The sequence below is a fragment of the Argentina silus genome (genome assembly GCF_951799395.1).
Source record: "Argentina silus genome assembly, chromosome: 10".
Lineage (NCBI taxonomy): Eukaryota > Metazoa > Chordata > Actinopteri > Argentiniformes > Argentinidae > Argentina > Argentina silus.
This window is the reverse complement of record NC_139664.1, coordinates 22,875,352-22,900,966: the sequence shown is the minus strand read 5'-3', so window position 1 is coordinate 22,900,966 and position 25,615 is coordinate 22,875,352. Positions and strand designations below refer to the sequence as shown.

Genomic DNA, 25,615 nt, shown 5'->3' with positions numbered 1-25,615 from the left:
AAGCTCTCTCTCTTTCCTGTGTCCTGTTATGAGGTGATCGTCATGTGAGTAGCATTGTTTTTGAATGACCTGTGGCCATTTCTCTCTCTCTCTTTCTCTCAGTGTCTCTCTCTCTCTCACTGTCTGTCTCTCAGTGTCTCTCTCTCTCTGACCCAGTTACATATCAGCCGGAAACTCCTGCCCCACCAAAAGGCGTACTCCACCGTCGAAAAGGAAGCGCTGGCCATCAAGTGGGCGGTGGACAAGCTGCAGTACTACCTCCTGGGGAGAAACTTCCCCCTGGGGAGAAACAAAGAGAGAGAGACACTGAAAGAGACTGAGAGAGAGACACATGCCCTATTCCGTCTCTTTGTCTGTCTCAGTCTCTCTCTCTCTCTCTCTCTCTTTGTGTCTCTCTCTCTTTGTGTCTCTCTCTCTTTGTGTCTCTCTCTCTTTGTGTCTCTCTGTCTCTCTCTCTCTCTCTCTCTCTCTCTCTCAGTATCTCTCTGTGTGTGTGTCTCTCTCTCTCTATGAAGTATTCGGCTGTAATCGTTGTATAAGTATACAGTATTATTAAAGCCTCATTTGATTCATTCCATTTGACCTTTCTTGAACTAATTCAGTACAAATTCAACAATTCTTTGCATATTGTGATAATTCTACATTCTCAGAATGTTCCCTACAGCAGAAGTCACCACTTTCTACCTTTACACTATGCATACAGTGCATACGGTACAGTATCCATTTGCAGGGATGCACCACAACAGCAAATGGCATAAGGCAACATGGCAGACTTTGTTGTACAGGAAAGTAGAGCATTTATCTCAAGGTCATGTTCAGGAGGGCCACAACGTATTATGGATGCACTCATAACATACCGATTCTGAGTACCAATGCGATGTGAATGAGAAGGCTGAATACAACCTGCGTGGATGTGCTATACTTGGCATCATTCTTGACCATCAAAAAAACAGTAAACACCATGCTCAAGCTGGGAAATGTTAACTTATTGATTAAAGACCCCATTTCATTACTTTGCATAAAAATTAAATACATACAACATGACTGAATTATGCCACACAACTTTCTTTTATTTAATTCCAGATGGCTGACAGAGGCGGAGAGCAGTGGAAATTAGGATTCCCTCTACTACAATTTCTTACATTTTCTATGTATGAAATACATCTGTTAATGTATTTTGTCCCCTGATGCTAGTAAGCTACTCAGTTACTACCATAGAAGTGCCTACGAAGTTCGTTAGCATAATTGCCAATTGTAGCTGCTACCCTTCGCATCTCAATCAAATCACAATTTGGAGACAGAGAGGCAGACAGCTGCCTTTGGAATGAGGCACAGCCATGGTTGTAATTGTTGTTGCTTGTGTGTCACCTCTGCTGTGCTGCAGTCAGTTGACGACGCACGTCACAAGTTTTTACATCATGGCATCAGATCGGTAAATAACATTTCCCATTTTTGATTACCGAATCAGCATTTTAGGCCAATATCTGCCCGATGCCGATGCTCAGTATGGGATCGATGCATCTATACAACGTAGAAAAACATTTTGAAATGTAAAAACCAAAAAATAGTCCTTATCGGACAAGTTCATCTAGCACCACCTCAGTTTAAAATGACTTTCTCCTATTTCGTACCTACTGCACACAACCAGGGCTTACGAGGGGGGAGGACTTGGAGCGAGCGATACGGCTGAGTCTTTCTTAGGTGCACCTCCAATCTCCTCAATCTCTGGTAGCTGTTCCACCTCTATTACCTTTTCAGTGGTTTTATCATTCCTATTGTCCTCATCCTCCCCCACGACCTTATCCTTTTCAACAGCTGACTGAGGCATCACCTCATTCTCCTTCTCCTCATCGACCTTCCTTTCAATGTCCTTTGTGTCCTGTCCATTCTCTGGAACCAGCTCTGCAGGCAACTCTGGTTCCAGACCATCAGAGCCTAGTAGGGCCTCTCTGAGTGTTCTTAGCAGCTGAGATTGGGTCTCTGCAGGGGAAACAACCTTTTCCTGTCCAGGAAGAACACCGGTCAGTAGGAAGGACTGCTTCAGCAGTTCGGGCTGATCAGCCAGGCAGGCCAGAGCCTCCACCATCCAGGCCATCACCAGTTGCAGCAGAACTTTGTTCGAGGTTCCCACCACCTTGCCCTTGGACACCACCTGGGACCAGCGGGCCAGTAGGAAGCTTTGCAGCACAGGCCTCAGGCACATCTCTAGGGGCTGGAGGCGGCATGTGCAGCCTGCGGGGATCACGGCTGGCAAGGTGCCGGCTTTGCTGAGGGTGGCAAGGAAGCTGTCATGCACATGTCCACGGTGGCCATCCAAAATCAGCATACCTTTGTTGCTCCGGCTCTGGGCCGGCATGTGCTGTTGCCACACTCTGGATGCCCACAGTTCTAGTGCTTCTTGCCTCATGAAGCCCTCCTTCCGGGCCTCCAGCAGGACAGAGTCAGTCAGGACTGAGTCGGGTTGGTCCGCACACAGCCTGTCGGGAAGCTGTCCTTTGAACAGAACCAAGGTAGGCAGCATGGTACCGTCAGCTAGTGCTGCCAGGTAAATTGTGAGCAGGGGTTCTCCAGAGCCCACCAGCTGGAGGACTGCCTCTTTGTCCACTTTAGCTGGGTCTGCCAGCATCTTATAATCAATAAACACAGACAGCTCGTCCATGGCTGCTATAGCAGTGTGGGGAAGATCATGAGCATGGATGTGCTTGTGGGTGAACTCTGTGAGAAAGTGGGCGTTTTCCTCCATGTAGCGTGGCAGGCAGCACCCCACTGTGGCTGCCCGCCCCACTGCCCGACGGCCCAAGTCATGCTGCAGCATGAAGCCCACAGCCCAGTCGTAGGAGATGCGGATGGCGCTGCCGTAGCCGATCTGGTGGTGGATCTCTGAGGCCTTCAGAAAGAGGTTCTCCTCATTGAGCGGCAGCTGCTGCTCCCGCTGGGCCAGGACCCACTCTACCATACGTTCTGCCAACTCCGCTCTGATGGGTCCCAGGCCCTCGCACTCCAGCTGCCTGTTCTTCACCGCCAGCCAGGTACGGATCAGCTGGGGCTGAGTGGAGAGGTGCTCGGCTGCCTTAGGGATGCCGCAGCACAGTGCAAACAACACTATCCTCAGCTGGCGCGCTGACAGGGTGTCCTCACGCTCCTTGACCACCAGGGGCGTTGTAGGAGGACCAGTAGGGGAGTCAGGTTGGGCCGGCTGCGATGATTGAAGTTTAGACTCCACTTCATTTGTTGACTCCTCCTCGTTCCTGTCAGGATATTGAATTTCCATCTCCTCATCTTCTTCTTGCTCTGTGTCCTCTGAGTCCATGTCCTCCACTGGGGCCATTCCCTGGTCCATGTCATCATCATACTGGCTACTGCCAAAGTAATTTGCTCCCATGGTGTCTCTGCAGAAGTACAAAGGCAGAAAATAGAGTTAACAGGTATGCAAGAGCACAAGTGGTAATTGACGCATTTAACACATAATTCAAGATCCACTCAAGTGGTGGAAAGTGCTATTTTTGTTGTTTTGTTGAGTCACATTACAATCTTTAGCAAATTAGCTAGAAACCAAGGTTCAACTGAATTAGATGTTTGAAAAGTACCTCATATCCTCCATGATAAATCCAAGTTTTGGGGATTCTGTAAAAAAAACTTTTGTTTAGATTTGACGAGCAAACAAATGCAGCAACATAACTATAACATGTGTTGTTACAAACATACCTATAGATGTTTTTGTAAATATTGTACCATGTTGTCCAAAACAATGGACTTCTTAATGTCATTATGTACAATATAAATAGTTATTTATGCATTATGTGTTTGTTCTTATCCATTAAAATGGAAATCCCTAAATGACACTCATAGTAATGCCCTAACTCGTTTTTCATTTTAATGCTTGACTTTCAAGGGGCAATTTGACTCCAAAATAATTACACTCAAAGTAGTTAATGCTTCAAAGTTCACCACTGTAACCAAGTTGAGATGGTAAAACACACTTGTCAAGTTTAAATATGAATTGCTTGCTTTTCGATAGCATAGCTCAGTGGTTCCCAAACTTTGTTAATCAGGCCCCCCTTTGGTAGTTGAAATTAATTCAGGCCCCCCATACACGACACTGTCCCCATCTTTCTTGGTCAAACGAATTGTATTTGTTGCATCGTTGTACAAACTCTGACATAACAAAAGCATAAAAAAAATATTTTCAGTCTGACTTTAACTTTGTATAGTGTATAGATAGTGTATATCCTATGTGCAGCTAAGAGCTATTTTACATACTGGGCCACTAATGAATATCCATTTCACCATCAAGCAGTGTTCAGCATCATAAACATCATTAAGCAATGACTGACCTGGGTGTTTGGGGGAGAAGCCATGGTATTCCCAGAAGCAGCTAGCACGCTTACACAAGTTGACTCTGCAAATGTTACACCCGTACACGCTCTCATGGCGCAGATTCTTCAAGTTGCAGTTTCTGCATCTCTTGGTCTTGGCGGTGATTTTGACCCACCTATGTCGTAGCTTATTAGGGCTGCCTGCCTTCTCTCCCACTCCTGCTGTTTCCTCTTTGATCTCTGCGTGGATGCGAGCATATTTTTCGGCACACTTGGCCAACTGGTGACCTAGACGCTTGCGAAAATTTGCCTGAGAGAAGAGTCCATCCTGCACCCAAGGTGGTGGGTTGTCTTTGCGGCTCTCCCGGAGTACGATGAAGGAGTTGACAATGCTGAGGTTGAGCAGGAACCAGAAGAGGCTACGCCAGTGCTTGTCTGGCGGTAGGCCCCCCAGTGGGTTGCAGGCCAGCAGCTGCTTGCAGATGTCCACGCCCCGCATGTTCTCCTGGAGGAGCCGGAAGGCCAGTGGTCGCTCAATGGGGCTCAGCTCACCCACCTTGGTCTGGGACTTCCTCCACACAGTGTCTGGCTGTCCAGCTTCAGCATTGGTCGACAAGCAGCACATCTCCTTGGTGTCCTTCCAGCGGGTGGCCAGCAGGGGACCAAACTGCCTCTGCAGGAAGTCTCCAGGCTTCTCCAGCTGGCCTTTGTCCCAGAGTTCCTTTGGGAGGATTGGGCTTGGCGGGGGGAAGGAGCTGGAAGCGTAGACGTCCTGCTCCAGAAGCTTCTGCATGAGTGGGACTGATGTCAGGGAGCTGGCCAGGAAGAGTTGGTGGTGTTTCTTCTGGAGGCCCTCCACAAGGGGGGGAACTACACTGAACCCTAGCTCCCTCTCCTTCTCCTTCTCCTTGCCCATCTGGATGAGCAGCCGATGGCAGTAGCCTGATTTGGAGTCACACAGGAGCCACACCAGCGGTTGTGCCTTAGGGTTCCCTTGGGTTGAAACGGTGTCTGCTTCCAAGTTGGGCAGCAGTGCCCGGTCGATGGTCAGGCACCTGTTGGGAAAGTAGGCTTTCCACATGGAGTCACCCAAGATGCTCAGCATGGGCCTGAAGGCGTGGAGCCGATCGGTGCCACCATCACCACCGTACTCCTCAGTCCGTAGATTCCCCATGCGGATGTTGCTGGCGATCTGCTGGAAGCGCTTGAGGGACATGGCCCTGAAGAAGGTGTGGCAGTCTTCATAGTGCTGCCAGGACCAGAAGCTGGCCGGCTCAGGAAGGCTCTGGAGGCCCATGAGGATACAGAGGCCTATAAAGCCCTTGATCTCATGAGCGTTGACGGGGATCCAGTTCTGGTCACACTGGCCGAGGAAGCGGCAGGCCTTGGCGTGGGCGTTGGTCTCGTAGGCTATGAGCTCCATGAGCGTGTATGGGAAGAGCAGGTTAAAGTAGTCGATGGCGTCACTGTTCTTGGATAAGGAGTGGCTAGGTCCACAGTGGGCAGAGAAATCGGGAACTTTCACGATTGCGCCGTCGGGACTGCTCTGCATAGGTTCTGTCCAGTGCTCCACCAATGAACACTGAGGCTTCTGCACATTTTCATCCCTTCCTGGTTCCTCCTCTTCTTCTTCAAATTGGCAGAATTCAATGTCAGAATCCAGATGTTCTGTGGGTGAGGGATCACAAGAGCAACAGTCAGCCATGTTATCTCTTTTGCAACATCCTGAACCATTTTTTTTAAAGGTCATCTCAAGTCCACCACTACAACACAATGCAAATATATACAAAGTTATAAAACAAGAAGAGCTTCTCCACTGGCCAGAAGCCCTAAAGACAACAACGGCTAAAATAAACAGAATTGGTATGCAGTCTCCTTGATAAAACATTCATCATATGCATGTCATGTCTTGGGGATCCATTTTGTGTTTCTTGGACACCATTTGCGGCCTCCCTCTTCAAATTGATACTAAGCATGATTTAGAGTGGTTTTTCGTCCAAACATAATAGCTTGCCAGTTCATTAAGTGTGTGAACTAGCAAGATGGGAAGGAAGACTTTTCTGCAGGCTGACATGTAGAGTGCTTTTACAGCACACTATAATGAGAACGGTAGTGAGTGCTAGTGAACATCTACTCTTTGTGTGGTTGAGAATCATAATGTGCGATTCATCTTTGACAACAGAAGTTTCTGTAGAAATGTTCAGAAATTATACACACTCCCTTGCAATTAAGATTTGCGTATTGACATACAAACAAGTCACACAAGTGTTTTTAATATAGTACGGCTTCTACCTTAATTTATTTATCCAGGTAAGGCCCAGTGAGATATGAATCTTCCAGGGATATTACAATGAAGAGAACACCCCCATCCCAGAAGATTCTGGGCACACTTTTTGTTAGTTGCTAGAAAGCCAAACACTCACTAAAAAGAAGCAAATAATTATCCTGTTTTAATACATAAGACACCAGACTCCATGGCTTCTTAATTTTAAACCATGTTAATTAATTTGCAAATATGGAAAGTTGCAATTCAGTTGGCAGCTTGAAGACACCCACCCTTTGGTGCACAGGTGGTGTAGCCGTGGTCTGGGTGCTGGACCAGGTGCTTAGCCATGAGGTCACCGGTTGGAGAGATGAAGGCACAGCCAGCACACCTCAGCTTTAAATAGCTGGGGGAGAAAGACTGAGAATAAATGTTTGCAAGTGCTGGCTAAACAACAAAAACATGGCACATTGATAAAAACACTAAACTATGAATGAAGAGAAGTGTTTGGTATTACCAAGGTGGCGACCGCTTGTGCATGGGAATGTGTTTGGTTTTTGTGTGTGGAACGTGGCTGCTGCAATAAATACAATTAACAGGATCAAAATAATTATCACACCATCCATGAGCAATGAGCTATGCCTCCTTTGCAACTAAAACCTGTGTTGTCTAGATTTATTGATTTATTTTTTTTAAATCACGAGCGACCGCTAAAATCAATGACAAACATATTCACTATATATTGATCGACATATAAACAAATTCAGGAAAACATATGGTACTTGCAATAACCTAGAATACACAGTGCCTTGTACAAATATTCTCCCCCTGCTCAATGTTGCCTGAAATTTAAATACATTAATGTAAGACATTCCCACTGATTTACATGGCCCACTGGACTCAATGTGACGATGGCAGCGGGCACGGCTTGACTCACTTGATCATGTGGTCTGCGTAGGAGCGGGAGCAGCAGGTGCTGTAGGGACAGAGCAGACAGTGCACGTAGGTAGGGTAGTGGTTGGGGAAGTTGGGCACGTCCAGGCTGCACTCCATGCACCTCTGTTTGCCCAGGAACACACTGTTAGAGAGGTCAACAAGAGGTCAATCACCTAGTGCCCCAACCCCACCCGTAGGCTCTCTGCACTCCTGGAGATCTGAGAGAAGTGGATAGATACAGGTAATATGGCAATAGCTCCATCCTGCCCTGATTGGCCTAATACTGTTGTGGTGATGACCCAATCCCGGGTCTACTGCATACATAGTATTATGGTAAGGCACTTAAATTATTCAAAAGTGACTCACAAGGGCGAATATACACTCACCGAACACTTTATTAGGAACACCTGTACACCTTCTCATGGTGGAGGTGGTGTAATGGTGTGGGGAATGTTTTCTTGGCACACTTTGGGCCCGTTAATACCAAACAATCATCACTTGAATGCCACAGCCTATTTGAGTATTGTTGCTGACCATGTGCATCCCTTCATGGCCACAATTTACCCATCTTCTAATGGCTACTTCCAGCATGATAATGCACCATGTCACAAAGCAAAATTCATCTCAAACTGGTTTCATGAACATGCTCTTCAGTGGCCTTCCTAGTCATCAGATCCTCATCCAATAGAACACCTTTGGGATGTGGTAGAACGGGGGATTCACAGCTTGAAAGTGCACCTGAAAAATCTTTTTGCAAAGGAATTGCGTGATGCAATCATGTCATCATGGACCAGAATCTCAAAGGAATGTTTCCAACATCTTGTGGAATCAATGCCACAAAGAATTGAGGCTGTTTTGAGAGCAAAGGGAGGCCCTACCCAGTATTAGTATAGTGTTCCTAATAAAGTGTTAGGTGAGTGTATGTAAACCTACTATCACACTCTCCAGTCCTCACCATCTTACCTCTCTTCCTGGAACTTGGTCAGCAGTTCCATCATCTTTTTGACAGATTTCTTCACAACGGGCTTGGCAGCCTGTAGAGGTGGTTTAGGCAGTTGCAGTTTCTGCTCAATGGCTAATTTCAGTTCCCTCAGGACGCTAGTATGTATGACGGGGGCTAGGACTGTGTGAGGATCAAGGGTCGGTCTCTGGGGGGGCGTGGGGAGGGTCCTGCCGGGTACCTGGGCCTTGTTCTGGGCGTACGTCCTGATGGTCACCTGAATACACAGACAGGATTATATTCAATGCAGTTCATTAAGGGTATGCAGGTGCAACCAAGGACATTCGTGGGAGTGGGTGTTCTCATCTTGGGGAGAGTGGACAACATTTTCTCCTTTACAGAAAAATAAAATGGATAGATAGCAATGCTTATATTGACAGTCCACTAGCAAAATCTGCATGGGTGTCAATCCCTTTTCTTAATCTGAAAGGGGTAAAATGTTTCCATTCAATATCAATATTTTGTCCCCATGCACCATATGACTTCTGATATCAACACACAACCATTTAGACAGATATGATTAACATCCAAAATCTGTTTTTGTTTCCATAAAGAGGCATTTTCCACCATCTGTATTGTTCTGTCCAGCAAACATTTCATGAATCTTTGTAAAGTTAAGTCAGAGAGATGTGTGTTAAGCCCCATTTCAAGCGACAATCCTTAATTAGAAAAACAACAAAACATCATCCCTGCCACATTAAGCAGATAGATGGTGTTGGGAAAATGTTGCCACTCTCAAATTCATAGACAGAACTCTAGATGGATTGACAGTCTGTGACATCAACATGGGAGTTTTAAACATTTTGAAGCTGAACAGTGTTTGTTTACATTTCTATTGTGTGTAAACATTGGGGGGAAAACAGCCTTATATTTTGGGTTATGATAAGATAGGACAGTTGCATTAAGTTCATGAGCGGCTGCAAGTAATATTCAAGAGTCAATTGATATATATTTCATCAATTTACAGTTCCCTACATAAGTAGCTCTATACTCCCACAGTTTGAAATCAAGCAATTACTATGGGGAATACTAAAGGTAGAGATTCTCAGCTTTAATTCAGTTGGGTTCACCATCTATAAAGTACAACATTTTTTAAACATACTCCCTCTATTTCAGGGCTCCAAAAGTAGAAAATCATATAATGTTCAAATAAAGTACTCATGTTTAGCATTTGGTCAACAATCCTTTGCATGCAATAATTTGCCTGAAGTCTGCCACCCATTGACCACTCCAGATGCTTGGTGTTTTCTCTGGTGATGCTCTGCCAGGCCTGTACTGCAGCTTCAGTTTTGAGGTCTGTTTTGAGGTCTTTTGGCCTAAAATCTTAAAGAACTTTAAATTTTTTGCCCCCTGAAAAACTCCCTAGTTGCTATGCCAGTATGTTTGGGGTCATTGTCTTACTGTATGATGAGGCACCATCAAATGAATTTGGAGGCATTTGCTTGTACTCGAGCAGACAAGATGCTTCGGTACACTTCAGAATACATTCTTCTGCTGCGGTCAACAGTAACATCATCAATTAAGACAAGTAAGTCAGTTCTTGTGGCAGCTATACATGCCTGAACCATAGCCAATGTTAAGCCAATTTTAGAAAGGGTATAAAACGGGTTGTAATTGTTGAAAATGGTGAAACCAAATCGGGGAAAAATAAAACATTGAATTAAAGCTGAGAATCTCTACCTTAACCTCAGTGATTGTTAGTATCAGAACTCAGAGGCGGAAGCCACAATCCATATATACAGTACATTGAAATAAAACACTGTATGAGGCCATTTAGATAAATGAAGAAACCCTGACGGCAGCTTGCTAAAAACATTGGTTGAATAAAATAAAACATTGGTTGAATAAAATAATTGCATCTGAGCAAGAGTGTGTGGCTTTCTTTCATTTTCTGCCATTTAGATAAATAACATATTTGAAAAGGGCTTTTGTTTCTATTGACAGTTCTTTGAGCCAGTGTTGTTCAGTCCAGCTTGCATTGCATGAGTCTATGTAAAAATAAGGCAGAGATACAATTTCTCTGTGAGTGATCCCCCCTTGTGGCCCAATGCAGAGTGGGAGTAATCATGAATAGGGCGGGAGAAATTCTTGACCACCTGACCAGTCACATCATTAATATTTAATTCAAAACGTACAGTATTTTCAGGACACCACTACATGCACATTCACAGTCCTGACAATTTCCGTACGCTCATGCAGTGACCTAGAAAATCTGATCCAGGATGCAAAGTCATTCGTCCCTGCACTGAAGAGGGTGCAGTGGGACACAAGGGAGGGTTTTTCCTGACACATTAAATTGTTAAACTGACGTGAGTGTCCTGACTAAACCAAGTGTCTAGGGAGAATGGGCTAGGGGTTATTTCTGGACAGGGCCCATTTCACTCAAACGTGGCAACAAATGTTAAGGGAGCATTTCTGTCCAAGACACCCAAGGGCAATCACTTCATTTGGTCTCTATAAGAAAATAAATGGGCAGCATGTACTCACTTTAGTCCCGGGCGCCAGCCCCTCCAGCTGCTGGGGCTTGCGGAAGCTCCTGTGGTGCAGGGTCTTGTGCTCCTGCTTGTCCTTGATGAAGACAAACTGGAGGCGACACTTGTTGCAGTGGTGCGCCTTACTGTTCTGAAAGAAACAAGCACTGAGGGTTGAGCCAAAGGGCTGTATCAGCCATGACTGGGGCAAGTTGGTTAACGGTTTATTTACAGTCCTGTTTCGGCTTGTATTCACTAACTATTTACTAAGACATTATGTGGTGGTAACTACAACATGTGGTAACAAGGACTTTCTGGTAATTACCTCAATGAAGTCAGCACAAATGGTAACCGGTTCACTTATCCTCTATAATTTATACAGGTAGTCTCCAAGTCTCTTTTATAAGAGATTGGTAGATTGTGGTGCTTGTGTCAATGACTCTCAAAGAAACTGAAGTGTAATTCATGTGCATTATCAGCTAATAACAGTTTTACCAGGTACTTTCCACCTGCTTAATACCGGCAGTCAAAATAATACTGGGCTGTAAAATAAAGCAAACCACAAATTCCATTCCAAGCAGCCAATTCGAAACTGAAATATTCTAGAGAATAATAATTATTTTCTGGAAATTCTAAGCCTAATTGAATTGCAATGGAATGAGAATGGATGCAAGAGTGAAGACCTTGAGGTGCGCAGGTACGTTGTTTGAGAATCTTCTGTCGTTGTCTCAAACAATGTACCTGCTCACTGAGGAAGGCACCACGCTGACATCTGTGCATGATTCCCTGTTGCATTTATAAAAAAGACAATACAGATACTAAAATGAAGTCAGCGAATCCTAGCATTTTAGAATGCATGCGAACCATCTTTTTCTCTGTGGCACTGGGTCTGCTGTTTACCTGGTGGCGTAGATAGTGTTGCTGGTAGTTACTGGCTAGCCTGAACACCTTAAGACAGTAGACGCAGAGCAAGTGCCGTGAGTCCTCGTGCCAGATCCGAAAGTGGTTGTACACGTCAGAGTAGAATGAGGAGCGGTACTCGCACACCTTTAAAACAAGGGATGGGATGGACAAACATGGTGAGAGAGAAAGAAATGTTGGATGGTTAAGAGGTTGAGGTGGAAGGATAGGTGTCTGACATCTTTGTTATTAAGATTCATACTATAAAAATATTACTAAACTGACCTTAGTTATACTTATTTTCATTTATACATTGAAAAGCCAGACTCAAAATGATTAGTTACATAATATGTGCTCTGATCTCAAACTAGAGCTGGGCCCATCATGAATAAGTTGCTCAAGTAAAGAGTCATTTCTCAACAATGAGCAGGGGCGTTCATTTTCATTGTGTTACTGATGGCCAAAGGTCACCCACCTGGCATACGTAGGGCATCTCACCCGGTTTATGGGTGTTTTTCATGTGGTGCAGGAACACAGGCTCGCTCTCGAACGCCCACTCACAGATCTTGCACTTGGCTGCACAGACAGTTGCACATCCAGTACTCATCAAAATCAGCTTTGATTATAAATTGGGACATTATGGACAATTCCTTTAACAAGGCCAATTTAAAAGTAGAACGTGCAGTGATTCATCACTGCTCCATTCCTTAGAAATAATCAGGTGTGAGGACTATTTCCAATCTTACTGAGGATACTTTAAAAAGGTAGACTTCACAATAGGACATCAAACGCAACTGGGCAACTTCCTGCTTACAGAAATCAACAACAGGAGAATTCCAATCTGCCGAGGTTGCCAGTATTGGCTCCTCCCAAGAGAGTCATGCCTCTAAGGAGGCCACACATTTGGGAGATGTGTCATTGCAGATTTGAATTCTACTGTTGTTGACGTCAGGAAGTCACCACATTGTGTAGCCTTAGAAATACTACATACTAATACGATATGTTGTCATTTTTAAATTGTACATGTTCTCAATCTTTACAAAACTCAACAAGAGATGAAATATACATTTATAGGGTCAAATCCCAAATCCCAAAAAGGAAAAGAGAATGTAATCAATGAGAATGTATGAATGCATACTGGAGGACTCAATGGGTCCGTGGACGTTCTCCATATGGCACTGCAGCTGGAACAGCGTGGAAAACTGACGGAAGCATTCCTTGCAGGTGTTCGATGTGTTCACAAGGTGTCCCCTCCACTCGTCTACCTCTGTGTGGTACTTCATGTGGTTCATCATCCTGCCAGACACACACAAACACACAAATTTAGTGCACACATTAGTAGTATACTGCAATGTAGATTCACTGCCAACCAAGCTCAGGTGACGAGTAACACTGAGACCTCAAGACTTGTGTCAGCTCCCTGAGCCTCTGCCTAGGCTTAAAGCGATGCTCTACTACATTTCCATATTATACTTGTCTAGCAGTAGTTTTCAATGTGGTACCCCACCCCAGACACTTAATTGACATGCACTGATTGTATATTTAGATGTTCTCAATTACTGCAAGAATTGCATTTCTAATTCCAAAAAGTCCATAACACTCAAGTTCAACTTAAATACTTTACCATCTGTATTGTAAAATGTGTCCATTTTAGTTTCCAAACTTGCCTGTTAGATTGAACTTCTTTCAGTAACAAATGTTCAAAAGTGGGTTTATAAATTACTTATCAAATAAGTAATACAGACAAATTAGTCAGAAGCAACATTGTCGTAGTATATCCTTCATTTGTGTTTGGAGTCTGTTTTAGATAGTGTTAAGGAATTAATGGGCTTTGATGGACAAAACAAGCTGACTGAAGGCTGCATCTAAATAACTAATGGATATATGCACCAAAAAACACATGGTCACATCAAATCCTAAACAAAGCAACAAGAACATGTAGTAGAGCACCTCTTCAAGCACAGCAGGCTAATACAGTCTTTGTGCCACTTGGATATACCAGTTGGTTTATACCAGGGTGAAGCAGAAACCACAAACTAATGTCGAGGCTTTAGCCCAAGGGGATCAAACTAATGCCTAGGCTTTAGCCCAGGGGGATCAAACTAATGCCTAGGCTTTAGCCCAAGGGGATCAAACTAATGCCTAGGCTTTAGCCCAAGGGGATTAAGCTAATGCCTAGGCTTTAGCCCAAGGGGATTAAACTAATGCCTAGGCTTTAGCCCAAGGGGACTCATATTGTGGGTCATATCTTGCCTGATGTTGTCCTTGAGCTTTTTGTGACAGGTGAGGCACTTGAAGGAGACGCTCTCCCTGTGGTTCTGAGAGGTGGGGGTTCTGCGGTCACCCTCGTAGGTTCCATAGTAGAAGTCATTCACTGTCATCACCACCTTGGGAGGCTCTGCCAGCGGGCCGAGGGCCTGCGACGGGCTCCACGGGCCCGCACTGCTGGAAGACCCTCTGATGTTGACTAGGTCTAGACGGCAGAACTGAAAGCGGAATAATGGAACATTGGCATCAAGATGGCATTGTTACAGTCATCATTACATGAGGTGGCACAGTCAATACAACGGTTACCAGCCCAGCATTGAGGGACCACTGTGTATACACTCAAATTACATATCAGATGATTAAGTGTGAGGTTAGTCTCTGAAACCTAATAATCAGATCTGGGTCAAATATACAGACTCAGAGCTTAAAGACTTTGAGCTTGCAGTTTGCACTTTTTTGGGAACATTCCATTGGTTCCATCGGTTCCATCTTATCAGGAAAACTGAAGCTGTATTCAGACTAAGTTGTTCAGTTCAGTTCGATTCGTTTAAAATATGTTTGATTGTTCAGACTTCTAGAATTATAAAGTTATGAACATTACAGAATGTCTGGTGGGTCCTTCCCTCCCACGGGCTTGGAGTACCTAGACTACAGTTGCTACAGTAATGTTTCAGAAAATAAAGTTTAGCGTCTACTTCAAAATAGCTTACAAAACATAAAACGGGGTCGGTGAGTCAGTCAGAGTGGAACGCTGTTGCTAGGTAAAACATTCATTCCTTTATTACAAGGAAACAAACCAAGTCCACAAGCAGGATCAAATCCAATTGTGAGGCTTGTTTGGCAAAAACGCCAAGACATTCTCCTCAGGTGGACTGAGTTTGCTTTGTTTCAATTTAATTTGTTTTGCAAAATTGCTAATTTTTCAGACCACTTAAATGAAACGAACCACTCAAACTAATATTTCAGTTGAACATGCCCTAAATCAAGCGCAACTGCAGTATTTGACATATTGTATTTGACTAAGGTCTGGTCTGTATTGTAGTATTTTCTGTATTCCTTCTCCTTCAACACTCAGGTTGCGTTGTTTGACAACATTTCAGTGATGTCTAAGAGGAATAACAGCAAACAGACAAAGCACTCACTATATACAGTGAAACTCATGAAATCTGACAGACACTGAAATCAACATACTTTGACATAATACATTAACCCTTGTAGCAGATAGGATGAAGGTTCTTACACCCATATGTCCTTGGAGAGCTTCTTGCATCTTGAAGTGGGCTCCACATCGGGGGCAGGCTCTGGGGGCAGGAGAAGATGGACCTACTAACAGACAATATTAGTTCACCATTAGTGGTGGATAGTCCTGTGTTCAACTCCTGGGTCCATTACCACTCTAATTAATAGACAGAACTCTGGATGCCATTACTGACATTTTGTGACATCAACATGGGAGTTTTAAACATTTTGAAGCTATACCATGTTTGTAAACATTGCAGTAGAACAACCTATTTTGGGTTATGATGGGGTTATGATGGGGTGACGCTTGTGATCTCTCGCCTTGACTACTGCAACACACTCTTGGCCGGTCTCCCCGCCTCCACCATCAGGCCTCTGCAGCTCATTCAGAATGCTGCTGCCCGTCTGGTGTTCAATCTCCCCAAATTCTCCCATGTCACTCCCCTCCTCCGCACCCTTCACTGGCTCCCGGTAGCAGCTCGCATCACATTCAAGACCCTGGTGCTCGCCTACCGGGTGGCAAAGGGAACAGCCCTTCCCTACTTGCAAGCAATGGTCAGCCCCCAAACCCCTGCCCGATCACTCCGCTCTTCCACCTCGGCTGGCCGCCTGGCACCGCCGCCTCTAGGTGGATGCAGCAGTCACGCTACTCGGTCACAGCTTTTCACTGTCCTGGCGCCCCACTGGTAGAACACGCTTCCCACTGCTGTCATGACTGCAGAGTCACTACCAATCTTCCGCCGTAGATTGAAGACCCATCTCTTCAGGCTACATCTTAACTGCCCTCCTAAAGACCTCTTCATCCCCACTACCGCCCTGTACAAGTTTCTCTCCTGTTAAAATAGGAGTTGTTTTTTTTTTTAAAGAAATAATAATAATATATATATATATATATTTTTTAAATCTTCTTCTAGCATTGTGACTGCCAATGGCCCCTGGTCCAAGCATTGATTACTTTTTCTTATGATGACTGATGGATAGATGATTCACTTACTTAAACAAATCTATTCGTTGTAAGTCGCTTTGGATAAAGGCGTCTGCTAAATGCCATAAATGTAAATGTAAATAAAAACACTGGTGAGCTCAGCAATCGCAAACTCAAAATCATGTACCATAGTGATTGCAAGAGGGAAGTTCGAAGCAAAAAGGATCTGCCCAAGATTTACAGCATACCACCATCTGTGAAACATGATGGTTGGGGCAAGTACTGTTTAGGTGCCACTAGAACCGGCTAACTTGTCTTAATTTATGACAGCAGCAGCAGAATATATTGAAGTGTGCAGAAACATCTTGTCTACTCGAGTGCAAGCAAATGCCTCCAAATTCATTGGATGGCGCTACATCATATAGTAAAACAATGACCCAAAACATACTGCCAGAGCAACTAGGGAGTGTTTCAGGGCCAAAAAGTGGAAAAAAAAAGTCTTGACTGGTGAAGTCAATCTTCAGATGAAAGAAAAAAAAATGCTTCACTGTCCCATTACTTGCCAGTATGTTACCTTAGAATATATGTACACAATTATTTTTCCTCCCACACACTAGTATACATTCTCCATTTATCACTTAATTGTCAATGGTATGGACCTCCCCATCAGCGATAGCGAAGCATACCGTTCTTAGTTTTTTTATCCTTTTGCTAAATTTGTGGGGAAACAAAACATCACATGCACAATTTTTCCCCAATACACTACACTGAACTAATCAGTTCATTCAATATGACTTGATAGATGTCTGAGTACCTATGGTGTTGCCCTGGGACGGGGGTGTGGCCATGGTGCCCTGGGTCGGGGGTGTGGCCACGGTGGCGGCAGGCGGGAGTCCATTGGCCTGGCGTTTACTTGCGACAACCTGCAGGGCCTGTGATTGGCCTCTGACTGGAAGGGTGACAGGGGCTTGATTCATCGAGCCAATCGCCTTCTCTGGGCTCGTCCCGCTTGCCTTCGTTGCCAGGAAATTCACTACAACATACAGTAGGGCAAAGCAGAGGAATGTCATCACTGCAGAAAAAGAAAGACCTTCAAGTCCAGACTTGATTTTAGCTTCTTGTGTTGTTTTAACAGCATGAACCTACGTTTGAGAACGGGAAAAGCACACAGAAAACTATGTACAGGCTGAGTGACTGAATGTCATTTGTCACATTGAGCAATCACATAGAATGCCTGATATGTTGGACAAAAAATGGATGCAGCGCAAACCGTTACACCCCTAGTACCTTGACAAATGTCTGCAGAGTATCTAAGGAATTAAGTTAAGGTTAAGGCAATGAAAGACCATGATCATACATTACATAAAATAAGGACATACCTTGATAGCACTCGAGGGTAAAGAAATACCATCATACATTTTTGTAATTAGTAATAGTAGTAGCTGTAGTTGTAGAACGAGTAGTGTTACTAATCAAAACTCACCAATGGGAGTAGGTGAGGTGGAGGGGAGTACGGTGGTGGAGGGGGCAGGGGTGGGCCGGGTGCCCGTGCTGGTGGCTGTAGTGGTGAGGGTGGCAGCACTGGCACTGCCAGGCTGGCTGGTGCGGATGGTGAGGGTGGCAGGGATCTGGATGGTGGTGAAGGCGGTGCTGGCGGGGGGTCTGACTTGGGGGAGTCTGACCTGGGGGGGCTGGGTCACCACCTGGGGGGCCAGCTGGGCCGGCCGGAAGAACTGGCCACCGGGCCCTGTCACAGGACAGGGAGAGGAGGGGTGTAAAGCAGGGCCACCACATCACAGACTGAATCTCAACATCAGCTAACACACAAGGGCAGTGTTTCTCAACTTTTCCTTTTCTTTTTTTTGTTCTAGCCCAGCATTTACACACCTGATTCAACTCATTAACTGATTCTAGTTGCTGGACATCCTCTGCCCTCGTTTATAACCAATGTGCACGTATTGCACTAAATGCTGACATGGACTTAGCTGAATAAGTCTTTGATGCCAGCATTTCGCAGGTGAGCAGTGTGCTTTCAATTGTGTATTTGGGGAAAAAAAAGTTTAAAAAAAAAGTTAAAATCCCAGCCTCCATTTGAGGCACTCCTCTCTATTGGTTGGTAGAATCCATGTCGCTGGACAAATTCATGCAACTGCCTCCCAGCCCCACTTAGCGATGGATGCGTCGTCAGACTCTCCAATTAAATAGAGTCTGACTTCGTGAGATTACATCAGGTTTGTCAATGCTGGGCTGGAATTGAAAATGTAAGAACTGTGGGTCATTGGACTGGAGTTTGGAAACCCTGCCCTCCAGTGGCCATTTTTACCCCATAACCCTCTGAACCCCACAACCTGCCGACGGGTTTGAAAGACACGTTGTCTTCAAGAAAAAAATCACCAAAATTACACCATTTATCATAGCCAGAAACCGTATAAATAGAAATTATCGTTGGATTTTCAAATTTCCGACGGTACTTGAACTAATCATGTGCGCCGAACGCTTCTGTCAGGAAAAATAACCGAATCTAAGCTTAAAATAGTGATATTTCATCAAAATCACTTTATTCTACATGTCTCATTTAAAATTTCACCAAAAATAAACCGTTTGCATGATCCAGATCCTATAAAAAAATAATAATAATCTGTGCTCCTCAGTGGAACTGGGAAGCCTTTAATGAGACCAACAGCTGAGACCAACAGTGACATCATAAAAATTCTGCGAATATTCGACTGAACTGCAGGCTGGAACAGAGGACAGGACGGAGAGGACAGAGAGATATCGTTGAGAGAGATAGTAGAACAGAAAAAGAAAACATACTTCAGCAATAAAATAAATCCACACCTGCCCCACCATCCAGACCATCCACTCCTGCCCCACCATCCAGACCATTCACACCTGCCCCCACCATCAAGACCATCCACACCTGCCCAACCATCCAGACCATCCACACCTGCCCCACCATCCAGACCATCCAGACCATCCACACCTGCCCCACCATCCAGACCATCCACACCTGCCCCACCATCCAGACCATCCACACCTGCCCCACCATCCACACCTGCCCCACCATCCACACCTGCCCCACCATCCAGACCATCCACACCTGCCCCACCATCCAGACCTGCCCCACCATCCAGACCATCCACACCTGCCCCACCATCCAGACCATCCACACCTGCCCCACCATCCAGACCATCCACTCCTGCCCCACCATCCAGACCATCCACTCCTGCCCCACCATCCAGACCATCCACACCTGCCCCACCATCCAGACCATCCACTCCTGCCCCACCATCCAGACCATCCACTCCTGCCCCACCATCCAGACCATCCACACCTGCCCCACCATCCAGACCATCCACACCTGCCTCACCATCCAGACCATCCACACCTGCCCCACCATCCAGACCATCCACACCTGCCCCACCATCCAGACCATCCACACCTGCTCCACCTCCGCCACATTCATATCTGTACTCCCAACTCATCCATTACCCTCTAATAAACTGTCTGAATAAAGAAAAGATACTAAAGGGGTGTGGAGCTCCACCCTTTTTTTTAAAATCCAAATGTTAAAACAAAACCATTACCAGAGAGCAGTGTGATGGGTTGAAGCGTCTGACCCTGCAGCACAAAGCCCATGGGGTTGACTGTGTTCTGGCCAAGCCTCACATTCTGAACGGGGAAACCCTGTGAGAGAATAGGGGTGGAACATGGCCAACAATGACTCAATATAACTGTGAGGACACAAACACAAGAAAAGGGAATACTGTTTTTAAACCTCAGAGAGGGTCAAACTAAATATTACCAGAAAACATGAATAGCTGTAGCCAGGGGAGTAGGGGTAGGGAGTAGGGGTGTGAACATGCACTCAAGTACTCGTACCTCATAATCAATTAGTAAAAATCCCTACTCAATTTTTATTGGTTGACAAGCCCCGTCTAAGCTTTGTGTAGCACTACTTTGATCTGGTAGATGAGGAAGTACGTGAAATGTAAGCGTTTTTTTTCTCCTCAGTTGTGAGAGAGAGCAAGAGAGGAAGGGGAGCTCCCTCACACATACACACGCGGCACTGCACTGGAGAAGTGAGGAGAGAGATCTGTTCGTTTTCTATTTGTTCTTTAAATGTTGTTGTGGATGATAAAGTTAGTGAAGTGACTGAAGCCAAGATGGCACCAGTCACCTACATATAGCTTGCTATTTTTGTATCCATTTTTTTTTTTCTCTCCTATATTTTTTTTTTAACCCGCGAGCACAAGATAAGAAAATAGACGATTTTTCACTTCCCTAAGCCAGTGTTCTATAAGAGCGGTCCATAAGAGCTGCGCCAATGATGGGGTCCAGTTTCTATAGGCCAACTTGAAATAGTTAATTTACATTATACCAGCGGCACATGTTGTCAGGCGACCAGGTGTTAGTCCAATAACAAATAAATATTGCTTTAATCAGGGAGTTTAACTGGGAAGCTCATTGGCACCACTCTTCCAATACACCACTCTGGCTTTAGCACATCTGTGACATACAGTAAAGAGGTAATACTTCATCTCCAAGCAAGAGAATCATCTTCTACTTGAACCCTTGGCTGGACCTCAATAGAAGTAATGGACCAGAAAGGGCTGTACCTGGGTTGTTAAGAAGATGGGCTGGGCGTTGGACCCGCCAGTGCCAGGGGTGGGCAGCAGTATGGTGCCCAGGCCGGAAGGCGTCTGAGTCAGGATCAGCTGTTGGCCCTGTGCGAGACCCCTTGGCACCAGAGAGGGCACAGCAGGCACATGAGCAGTGGCCACCGTAGGGACGGTGATTTGAGGTAGAGTGGATGACGTCATGACCGGAGCTGAAAGACAAAAGGGAGTGCTTCAACTACAAAAGTTAAGTTCCAAGTGTACATCCTTGGTGTTGACGTGTTAAAAGGGCCCCAGGCCAGAAACAACCCTAGTCACTGTCCCTTTAGGCATTTGTGGATCTGAGATCGGTATTAGCACGATGACGAAACATTCCAACTGTCCTATCAGAGAGCAATATTAACATATTGCATAACACCTTAACAATTATTTGTTTCTGTGAAGCAGATTTACACACACACACACACACACACACACACACACACACACACACTCACGTGTTATAGTGGTGAGCCGTGAGACAACCGTATTCTTGCCACTGCCAGGCGAGGCGCTAGCATTAACAACGGTTGTCTGGGAATGCTGCACAGCTTGGGGAGCAGCGGGGAGTATGCTGGGAAGTGGAGTCTCACGAGAAGATGAGGAAGATGAGGAGGCTTTAAGCGCTGCTGGAAACACACATCCAGGCATGTTATAGAACACACATCCAGGCATGTTATAGAACACAGTTAGCAGTTAAGAGGGTGTGTCTCTCAGTCACCATGGTGATAGGTGGGCATGCTCACCGTTATCAGCATCAGCCTCCAGAAATTCCAAATCATCTTCCTCCACCTCGTCGTAAACCTGCTGCCAAGGCTCCAGCTCCTCCTCTTCACATTCCATGAACAGTTCTCCGTCCATGGCGCTGATTCAGAAAATGTCAAACTTTAAAGTGCATTTAAAAATGTCAGTACACTTTAAAGTAAACTAGCCATAAAAGATGCAAATATATCATATCAAATACATTTAGTTGCACTCTATTTGCATGGTTCCCTACAGATAATCTGTGGCCGCCCAGCCTATCAACACCCTAGGCCAAGAGATTAGGCGATTGGGCGATTATTGGGTGACGGACATTAATTATACTTTTGCAACTATTAGCCATCTTGTTCCATGCTGACTTTGAGCATCCAAAAACAAACATTGTAGCTCAAAATGGCCTTTATATCTTCCTCTGGTCACTGATGCCGTCTATGGGGTTTTCTTTTAAATAGGCCTGCGTGCATCACATCCTATGCACCTCTCACAAGAGGCCACCTTTGGAATGAGGCCATATTTTAATACATTTGCAATTAACCTAGGAATTTCCATGTGTGTACTATAACTACCCGTTGCTTACTGTGGACTGCATGGAGGTCTTGTCAATTTGTGATAATGTAGCGTATATTCCATGTCAGTATTCCTCAAACCTGGTCAACCAGCATGAGCAAAAATGACTGCACTACAGCGCAGAGAGAGTATGGCTGGTGTCTGGTGAAGTGCACTTATCTGGAGTTTTAAGCACTTTTACAGATTTTTCTCAGTAAGGGAACAAACAGTGTCACGATATGCTCCAAATACTACGCTATTTGATAATATCTCATATCTGCCCAACTGTAATGTGCAGGCTTCTGTTGCAGACTTGCACCTTATTCAGCTGGGGCTGTGTGGTGAGTTAGCACTGGGTTGGAACAAAAACTTGAACAACCTGTCAGTCCCCATGACCAGATTGAAGAAAACTGTTATGTGGCTACTTGTGTAAACACTCATTTGTCCAACCTATAAAAGTATTTCCTCCTCTAATTCACACACTTCATTTGGCTCCAGTAGCCCTGTTGATTGATAATTACACTTGTACTTCCTCTGTTGATTAGTGATCTTACTACTAATCAATGCTTCTTGCAAGATGCTATAAATAATAATAGTATCTATCATGATGGTGATGATAATATGGATTCATTTTGTACAATTATTATCATTACAGTGTGGACAGAGCTGTAAGACAATGCATTACTGTCACGATGAGTATTATTGTTAATGTCAGTAGAAGCTCCATTGAAGATGTATGTATACTGTCAATTTACATATCATTTTGTTCTAGAATGTAAGTCAACCAATAGTAATCTTACTTAGATAAACAATGCTCTTTATAGTGTTAAGACCAAGAGTTTGCAATCAAACAGTTTAACAAAAAAAATAACATTGTTCCTTTTAATAAAAGTCCTCGCAAAATTTCCCCTTGCAACCAGGCAATTTTCAAAGAGAAAAAAATAGATCCCTTCATGCAATTTAGACTGGATGCGTCTGTCTGCATTCAAACTCATGATACACCTATATTGTAGTAGACGTTCTGTAACTGCTGCATTCCAAAAGGCTGACAAGGCCTTCTTAAAAAAAAAAAGAATATTCTTAAAATTTGGAAAAATGTATAATGTAGGCGTAATGATACAACAGAGTCGCACAGCGTGTTGTGTCCTGTGCTGATGTCCCTGCCCTGCGATATTTCATGTTAAACATTGGACTTTCAACACAGAATAGTAACAATTCTATGTGAAATGTTCAAACTGCAAGTAGACGATAGAACATAAAAGTGACTTACCCTTTCTTTATGTGAAATTTACAGTCACTATTACAATAGTCTGAGAACACACAGAAAGTATGCGCGGGCTACAGTCACCCATTTAGAAACATATAACTGCGCTCGGAGGGAGTCGACGGTTCCCTTTTCAGCAGCCCTCATTGGTCGACACAAAGTTTTATCTCATTTCCGTTTTACAAACTGCACTCTGATTGGCAATGCATGCAAAGAAGGGGCGGAAAGAGACTTTCAGGAAATATAGCCATATTGTTTCAAAACTGCGGTGTTTTCAGAAATTGCATTGTAAACGTCAAGCGACCGTGTACAGTAACTGTCATCACGGTCATTTATTGTCATCACATCCAAAGGAATCATTTGAAACAATAGTTTTCTCAATACTTACTTCTTGAGACTTGATAAAGACACAATTATGGGGACTGCAAGCAGCCATTTTGTTGTGTTCAATAATTAGGCAGCAGCAGCCTACAATGCAGGTTTTACGTAATTTACAAAATGATGTAGGACAATGATTAGGTTAGATTAGATTAGGCCAACTAACGTCTGAAATGCACATTTGAAATTGGTGTGTGTGTGTGCGTGCGCACGCTTGTGTGTGTTTGAGAGTGTTTAGTAACCCCTGCCCCTATGCACTCCTGTAGATCTTAAATGATTGAATAGGTTTAACCCAGCATACCAGAAGGCAGGGTAAAGCAATTACCAATTTACTTAGAACTACCACACCCTAGATCTACAGGAGTAGGTATAGGGGCCATTTTGAATTCAGCACATCTTCATCAAAGGGATAGTTTTCCCAAAAATATGTTTTCTATGTTCGATTCTCCAAGAGAGTTTTGTATTTAGTTCCCTTATTGAAATGCTGAATAGGCACACACACACACACACACGCACACACACACACACACACACACACACACACACACACACACACACACCAGGGGAGGCTGTATGATGAAATCGCACTGGGGTATGTTCTGTAAAATTAAGTAAAATGTTGCTCACAAATAAATCCCTATGGAAACATCTGGCTTGGGTGAGGCTGAAACATCTCTGAGGTCATCCCAATAAATGTCACATCACTAAGTCTACTGTACCTTTGTTTGTTTTTAACAAAAAGGCAGTCCCCTTGTTTGTTTTGGTATAAAGTTGACAGATGGAGCAGGGGAAATGTGACCACTCTCAAATTCATAGGCAGAGCTCAGGATGCAAGGACTAATCCATGATATTGAAATGATAGCTTTAAACATATTTTGAGCAATACATTATTTGTTAAGAAGATTTGTTTTGACTAATAATCAAGTAAAATAACGTTATATTTGATGAGGTAAGACAGTTGTACAAAGCTCATTAAGAATGTATACAATGCCCTCAATAAGTACTGGAAAGAGGAAGCATTTTGTTTTAAGATTGGGCTCATCATATAATGTCAAAATAAAGTACTCATGTTTAACCGACAATACTTTGCATGCAATGACTGCCTGAAGTCTGCGACTAATTGACCCAACCAGAGGCTGAGGATCTTCTCTGGTGATGCTCTACCAGGCCTGTACTGCAGCCACCTTCAGTTGTTGTTTGTTTTGAGGTAAAAAATTAAATGCATTGGATTTAAATCTGAAGATTGACATGGCCAGTCAAAAACTTTCTGCTTTTTTGCCATGAAAAACTCCCTAGTTGCTATGGCAGTATGTTTGGGGTCATTGTCTTACTGTATGATGGAGCCCATCCAATGAATTTGGAGGCATTTGCTTGTACTCACCTGCATAGGCGGACTATGAATAAAAAGGGTTGCAATTTCTAAATGGTGAATTAAAGCTGAGAATATCTACTTTAACCTCATAGAGATTGTTTGATTTCAAACTGTTGAGTATAGAGCTAAAAGAACACAAAATGCTTCCTCTTTCCAATACTTATGGAGGACACTGTAAGTCATATCAACAATCAATAATTGAAATGAACATTGAACAAATCCCAGATTGTGCATTTAAGATTCTGCATGCATGAATATTATTTCTCTATGGTTTGCGATTTTTTTAAATTGTACAACATCAGCTGCAATAACGTCTA

General features: G+C 44.2%; 1 protein-coding gene across 4 annotated transcripts; it reads right to left on the bottom strand.

The window, feature by feature from the left end:
- Positions 1–1,045: 1,045 nt before the first annotated feature.
- On the bottom strand, positions 1,046–23,628 carry pogzb (pogo transposable element derived with ZNF domain b). 4 transcript variants are annotated; one of them, XM_083679510.1, is made up of 20 exons: positions 23,555–23,628; positions 21,723–21,861; positions 21,435–21,605; positions 20,938–21,149; positions 19,906–20,005; positions 17,802–18,065; positions 17,133–17,351; positions 15,395–15,480; positions 14,140–14,372; positions 13,025–13,182; positions 12,362–12,462; positions 11,887–12,033; positions 11,003–11,137; positions 8,479–8,732; positions 7,517–7,657; positions 7,097–7,156; positions 6,873–6,985; positions 4,335–5,984; positions 3,588–3,624; positions 1,046–3,389 (listed from the first exon to the last, which is right to left on the bottom strand). In XM_083679510.1, the coding sequence occupies exons 2-20, from the start codon at positions 21,835–21,837 to the stop codon at positions 1,652–1,654; spliced, it is 5,934 nt and encodes a 1,977-aa protein (XP_083535636.1). In that variant the 5' UTR covers positions 21,838–21,861; positions 23,555–23,628; the 3' UTR covers positions 1,046–1,651. The 4 variants fall into 4 exon arrangements, with proteins under 4 accessions (XP_083535636.1, XP_083535639.1, XP_083535638.1 ...); XM_083679513.1 differs by having other exon boundaries at positions 15,395–15,477; XM_083679512.1 differs by having other exon boundaries at positions 21,435–21,602.
- Between the last annotated feature and the right edge of the window lie 1,987 nt (positions 23,629–25,615).

Bases quoted from the DNA above. Each gene is read 5' to 3' on its own strand.
- pogzb (XM_083679510.1), bottom strand. From the start codon at position 21,837: ATGGACGGAGAACTGTTCATGGAATGTGAAGAGGAGGAGCTGGAGCCT. The intron at 18,066-19,905 runs GTAATGGTTTTG...GTCCTGTGACAG, and splicing joins ACCCATCACACTGCTCTCTG to GGCCCGGTGGCCAGTTCTTC. The intron at 6,986-7,096 runs GTAATACCAAAC...TTTCTCCCCCAG, and splicing joins CACAAGCGGTCGCCACCTTG to CTATTTAAAGCTGAGGTGTG.